Source organism: Octopus bimaculoides, chromosome 3 (genome assembly GCF_046866305.1).
Source record: "Octopus bimaculoides isolate indiv1 chromosome 3, ASM4686630v1, whole genome shotgun sequence".
NCBI classification, from domain to species: Eukaryota; Metazoa; Mollusca; class Cephalopoda; order Octopoda; family Octopodidae; genus Octopus; species Octopus bimaculoides.
Window position 1 is genome coordinate 101,527,145 of NC_142930.1, and position 7,215 is coordinate 101,534,359.

Below are 7,215 nucleotides of genomic sequence, written 5' to 3' on the forward strand. Positions count from 1 at the left end.
CTTGAAAGAAATGTGAAATCTATTACCTACAGAATGTTGTTTAAAATGCTTAAAATCTTAAATGCAATTTTTCTATATATTTTGGTATAAAATAAAGTATTTAGGAATCCACAAATATTCTAGACAGCATTCAAAAGCATACTGACTAGCAAAAGAAGTGCACTAAACACTACAGTTTCTTGCCTGTAGACATACAGCCTCCTCTCTGAATTCTATTGCTACCACAACATTTCTGTTCCTCAGAAATAGGTAATTGTGTATCAAATTCACAAAAGCCATGATGGATGCTTCCTACTGTACTTATCTTTTTGATCCCATGCTACATGAATCATTAATAACTTTGCAGAATTTCCCCTTGCAGCACTATTGAACCATAATGGTTGTGTGAGCAGTATTCCTACAGACAATGTCACTTTACATACAAATACATACTGCATACATCAGGTAAATCTCCTTCAAAATATCTCTTTTAACTCAACAATGATTTCATCATACACATACACACACAGATACCAATTTTGAAAGTACCTCCACTTGCATCAAGCGAACAAGGCCATCTCTTCTGATAATGTATTTCCTATTACTCTCAATTTGCCAAGAGCTTGTAACCTCTCTCCTTCTTAATGTTCATCCATATGGATCTACTCAAGACATACTCTCTCATATCACTCATCAGTGGCTCAAGAAATTTGGTGAAAGTAGTGCTATTGCTTTCCCCATTAGTAAAGCTTTTGATCATATCCACCAGGTGAGTCTCTTAATAAAACTGGTCACTTATGGACTTCATTTATTGCTTGTCTTTTGGATTCATAGATTGTTCTCAGAACATATGGTGATGGAGATTTTTTGACCCACATTCTATGTACTCTAGAGTACTCTAGGATTTGAGTTTGTCATGCTATACACATCACTGACTTACATGCTATCACCTCAAGCACAACTCACCCCTACACAGATGATACCTTTTTACATTCCCTCTAACCTTCAGCGCCCAAGTGTCTACAGGCAAGCTAGACACCTCAAACCAAATCTGCAATGGCTCCATAAATAGAGACCTTAAAAATATCTTCCAATGGAGCTATACCAATCTTGTTTCTATTAATAGTAAAAAGACACAATCACAAAGCATTATAACGTCTCACTTTCCAAAACAAGAACAAGATGCAACTAGGACCCTCACAAACTCTTCAAATGCTGGGCCTCACCATTACTAAGCATTACTCCCAGTGAGGATATATCCTCAACATAGCAAAGTCCTTTATCCTCAGAACATTTTCTGGAAATCCCTCCCTGCACATGCTTTACTTGCAGCTATCAACTTAAAACTACTGAAAAAGCACACTAATGGAATCGACCTCACTGAGTCGATGGAAGTCATAGGCACATTTCCTTCCTCTTGACTAAACTATAACAATAATTCCAAATTTTGGCACAAGGCCAGCAATTACAGGGGAGGAGCTTAGTTGATTACAGTGACCCCAGTGCTCAACTGATACTTATTTTATTAACCCCGAAAGGATGGAAGGGAAAGTCAATCTCAGTGGAATTTGAACTCGGAATGTAAAGACAGACAAAATGCGTTAAGCATTTTGCCTGGTGTGCTAATGATTCTGCCAGCTTGCTGCCTTATTAAACTATGATAATGAAAACATTGGTTAAAGAATATCCTAGAGTGGAATTTAGCAGTTATTATTTGCAAATGAATTTAAAAGCTCAGTCTTAGAGGATTTAATGTCTCAGCTTTGAATAGATATAATTCTCAAAATACAAACAACTTTCCCTCTTAACTGTACAGTTATAATACAAAACTGAAGACATATTCATCACATAAAGACTGATAACCTATGTTCCAGAGGGTATATACTTTTTCAGAGTATAGCTGTTAATAACTGAGTAGTGCCTTTAAAAACCTGGTATTTCCTATATTGTTAGAAAGAAGTATCTGTCAATAAGGCTATATTTCATGATTATAAATTTGCCTATAAGTAAAGCTTTATGTAGACACTCAAATAGCTTCTATATCACAGAATAATGTACTTCAAAATGGGAAATACATATTAAATAATGTAGTTCCATATTTTTGAGAAGAAGCAAAAATTGGGAATGTTGGAAAACTTCTAACCATGAGTAGAATAGGCCTGATCTGTGGCTAAACAAACACCACAGCAAGTTCAATCAAAATTATATGATTCATGGAAACACAAATCAAGTGTGGAAGATAATTCCATACTGGAAAAATATTCTCATTTTACATGAAATGACATCCTACCATAAGGGTGTCTCTGAAATCACATTAAATACACTCTACCTATATCCCTACTGTATGTGTCTATTATGTGTTGAGATTATCAACACCAAAACAAAGATGTTAGACATCTCAAGAAATGTATACTGAGCACCACATCAATCAAACATATTACAATCAAGCCATCACATGTACTACAAATACATAGAATTTTTGTGGCTGCTTGACCTGCTAGAAATTGCAGCCAAAAGTTTACCATATCATGGGTTCACCTGGGGTTAAAAGAGAGTGGTAACATTGTTCCATATGGAACAGCCATGTTGAAGTGGCAACAAACATTATTTATTATATATATATATATATATATATATATTATATACATACACATATATATATATTTGTGTTTCCATGTATATAATAAGATATACTTGCTATTCTATATATGTGTGTGTACAAGATGTATTTTTTAGACAACAAGGAAAACTTCCTAAAGTTAATTTTTTGGGATATAAATAGTTTGTAGTCTGTAAATATAGAAAAGATACCTTGATACCAACAACTATACATACACACGTGCATACACACACACACACATGCACACACACACATACACTCACACACACACAAGCAATTTTAATAAGAATAGACATTCCTTAAAAAAGTTGATAATTCATATCTTTTAATATCTACGGGCTTAGAAGCAGCACAACACTCATAACATACATTTCCACAATATGTAGTATCTATTATATTTACATTTAATAATAATTCAAGTTGTATAGGTTTGATGAAAGCAGTCAGAAAGAGATTTATAAAGAGAAAACAGGAGTAAACAGAAATGGTTAAAAAATAACAACTACCTTTAGAAGAACATCAATCTCTTTTGGAGAGAGCTTTGGTGGTAATGGTGATTTTCGTGGTGACAAAGTGCCCTGTCTGGAATCTCGACCTATGTTAACAGAAATAAAAGAAGAGCTGGAGTGAAAAATATTTTGACTATATGTTAAGGTGCATATTATGATGAGAACAAAAATTGTATCCATTTTTGTCCAATGATATTTCTCACCTTGCTCAATAAAACTTGACATTTCATGTCAGATGTCTAGTAGTAACTGTTACATGAAAGAAGCTATTATTATGAAAGTCAATTGTTGTGTTTAAATGTCAATAATATTCTTAGTTGGTTCACATGAATGAATACACTAATGTATCACATTACTTAATCATGTCCTTTTTGTTAGATTGAAATAACGTGTTTGACAACCACCTAGCTTAAAGCTGATACATCTCACAGATAAAATAGGGAATAATAGAAAAATGAAAACAGGTGAAGTATTGTGTTTATCATTACAAACAAGAAGTTTTGAAACCAAATATATTCAACAATAACTCCTTAATATTAAGGTACAGTAAAAACCTTGAACTACTGAAAACCCGAGATATCTAGAATCACTTTGCAATTGTTTTTATTGAAGTCAGTTGTGACTATCAAACACATATCTATTAATGTGAGAGAGACAAGTCATCTCTGACATAGCAAACAAATAATCAAAGGTGTTCCAGCCATTACTGTACTATCCTTTCTTTGGGAACAGCATATCTATGCTATAAGACAGGATGGAATTCAAAAGGGATTTGACTATTATTTCTTGCAGGTGGAATGTCTAGTTGGTTATTCCTTTAACTCTAGGAATTCTGCTTGGGTACGTTAATAATAATAAATCCTTTTTCCATATATTTTTTGAATATTTCATAATTTTATATATTTTTGTGATTTGTAATTTATGTATCAGTTTATCGAATGCATATTATTCACACTTCACCTGACCATGTCGTTTTTTTTCTCATTCTGATTTTAGTTTAAATAATGTTTTTCAGCTTCTACCTCTATTTTTCATGCTCTGCTGGATCTTACGTTTAATGTATAAACAGCCTATATCTACAGTAGCAACACTGTTCATCCTCTAACAGTGTAATTATATTGTTCAATTATTAGCTTTTAAATATGCACCATAGAAAGTAGTATATTGAATCACATGTTTCTGCAAGGAGCAGCTTCAGGAAATAGTGAAATAAATAGAAAGCAACATTAATATGCAAATGAAAACATATCCAGAAAGAAAATGAAATATGTAACAGAAAACATATTACCTGGAGAGCCTACAGACAAATCAGCTAAGGCTTTGTCTCTAGGCTGTGGAGGAGTGCCAATGGTATTTTGGATAATGCTGTCATTGGTATCTGCTGACGGCCCTCCTGCATTGACCACAGTTGGAACCTGAACACGACAGGTTTGAACCGTCATACATAAAGAATGGGATTCATGAAGCAAGGCTTCAATGAATACCATATCAAGCTCTGAGACTATCTTTCCATTGATGATTAAAATTTCATCCCCAGGAATCAACCCTGCAAATTAAGAAAATAAAAAAAACTTAGAAGCAATGATGAAAAAGCTTACACACATCCATATCCTAAGCATTCCTGTTGTGTCCTACAATATCTCACTCTAAAATCTTAGCCATTCTTTCATATCACTGCATCTTTTTACAATACCTCCTCAATCAATGTTTTCCTAATAGATGTTAACATACAGATATTATCTACCAATATCACTAGCCTGCAAGGTCATGCAAACTGCTCTGCTTCATCTGATTCATTAATAAAAAAGAGAAAAAATTTGGTTCATTTATGAGTAAACATGTTTCTAAAAGAGTTATAAATGCAATATCAAAAATGCAATAGGATTGAAATATGTCATCATACATATGTATAAATGTATGACTATGTGTCTGAATGCATTAATGACGTGCATGTGCATGCAAATACATGAATATTCTTCTCATAAATACACCAGTTAGCTATTGAAAAACACCATATCAATTGATCTCAAAGAAAGAAAATATATAACAGTATAAGAATAAGAGAATATCTAAAGTTATGTCAGATCAACAGTTAAGCAACATCATTGTAATAATTATACTGCTGGTGAGTTATAATAGTAAAACCAATATCTATATCAGAAATAAGCCCAATTTGGAAATGACACAACTTCTTAAAAATTATAAAGAATTCTTGTGTTTTTAACTTAACCATTACTTACCCCACTAAATACAAAAGGTAAAAGAAAACCTAAAAACACAAAAAAGGGAAGTAAAATATTTATCCACAGATAATTTTGCTTGCTAAAAATAGCAGCTTAATCTCCCTCTTACCATTGTTGTGGTTGGCACTCCATCGCTTACGACGTCAAGGGTTCCAGTTGATCCAACCAACAGAACAGCCTGCTCGTGAAATTAACGTGCAAGTGGCTGAGCACTCCACAGACACGTGTACCCTTAACGTAGTTCTCAGGGATATTCAGCGTGACACAGTGTAACAAGGCTGACCCTTTGAATTACAGGAACAACAGAAACAGGAAATAAGAGTGAGAGAAAGTTGTGGTGAAAGAGTACAGCAGGGTTCGCCACCACCCCCTGCTAGGCCTCATGGAGCTTTAGGTGTTTTCGCTCAATAAACACTCACAACACCCGGTCTGGGAATCGAAACCGTGATCCTACGACCGCGATCCTACAACCGTGATCCTACGACCGCGATCCTACGACCGCAATCCTACGACCGCGATCCTACGACCGCGAGTCCGCTGCCCTAACCATTGGGCCATTGCATCTCCCTTCTTACCATACCTATGTCTTAAAAAGACATGTTAATCAAAAGATGGAAAGTCACAGCTGGAATGCCTTTGATCATAGGTTTGCTTGATGAGAGCTAATGTAGAACTAAACAATGATAAGAACTACAAGGATAGAATACTATGAAATCATTGAATATTTTCAACATACTTGTAACTACAAAAAGGATAGAATATGTAATAAATAAATGAAATAAAGCTAAAGCCAATATTTTACTTGATATTAACAATTTAATGCATCATCTTCCAATAAAAGCTCCAAATGTGCATGAAATAAATAGATAATATATTTGACCATACAAAGAGAAATAAACAACTTGTTTCTGGATACTTTGAAAGATGTTCACTGCCAAGTAAATCTACTTTATATCGTTGTGAAGCCTGAGACTGAAATACATCCAATGACAACAGGTAATCACTTTCCATTATTTCCAAATGCAATTAAATTTACAGCTAATTCAGTTGCTGGAGTCTCTTCAAACTCTTCACACTAACTCTGAAAATACACTATGACTGTTTAAGATAAGAAAAAGTAAAAAAGTAAAAGGCAAGATAACACTGTAGTGGGGTCTTAGTTTGGGAATCCCAAGGTTTTGAGGGCTGTGGAACCACCTCTTAGCCACTATTGTTCCCAGGTCTACTCTGATCTGAAATAGTGACACCTGTCTGGTCTCAGGTGAGGTTAATTAGCAAGTCAGTTAGGGCAGATAGAGCTCATTAGCTCAGGGGCTGGCAGCCCATCTAGGAGAAGGAAAACTCTGATTCCAAACCCCCACTACCTTGTGGCCATACCCAGCTGTGGAAAAGACTTTGAGAATAAAGCCTGAGAAAAAATTGGGAGTTGGAGTCTTAGAGGCAGTCCAATGTTGTCTACAACCTCATTCTGGCAACTCCTATGATGACGCTAGTGTGAAATTGTAATGGCTGAGCTGTTCCTTTGACTGCATCAGTAGTGTGGAGAGGGAAAACATGCTGCATAAGCAATAACCTGTCTTCCATATCATATCACCCAGGACTGAGTCCCTTTGAACACCCTATACTGAAGAGACAAGACCAAGGAAAAACAACAACTTAAACAGTACTGGAACAAGTCACAAGTGCAGCTTTTGTGAAAGAGACTGCCATTTGCATTTCAGACTGTTCAGTGACAGACAATGCTGTTAATAGATTTAAGGTCAAAGGCAATTCTCTAAATTGCCTTTGACATTAAATCTATTAACGTTATTTTAGAAAATAACTTGCCAGCATTCCCGTTCATCATATATGTGGTAATCAGTTA

The 7,215-nt window shown here is 34.9% G+C and overlaps 1 protein-coding gene across 5 annotated transcripts in view; it reads right to left on the reverse strand.

The window, feature by feature from the left end:
- LOC106871954 (protein still life, isoform SIF type 1) overlaps positions 1–7,215 on the reverse strand; it is a 903,947-nt gene that overhangs the window by 22,737 nt on the left and 873,995 nt on the right. For all 5 annotated transcript variants that reach the window (XM_089349425.1, XM_089349426.1, XM_089349429.1 and 2 more), the window contains 2 exons: positions 4,397–4,654; positions 3,106–3,194 (listed from right to left, as the gene is read on the reverse strand). In XM_089349425.1, coding sequence (XP_089205551.1) covers positions 3,106–3,194; positions 4,397–4,654 — 347 coding nt within the window. The remainder of the gene's footprint in view (positions 1–3,105; positions 3,195–4,396; positions 4,655–7,215) is intronic.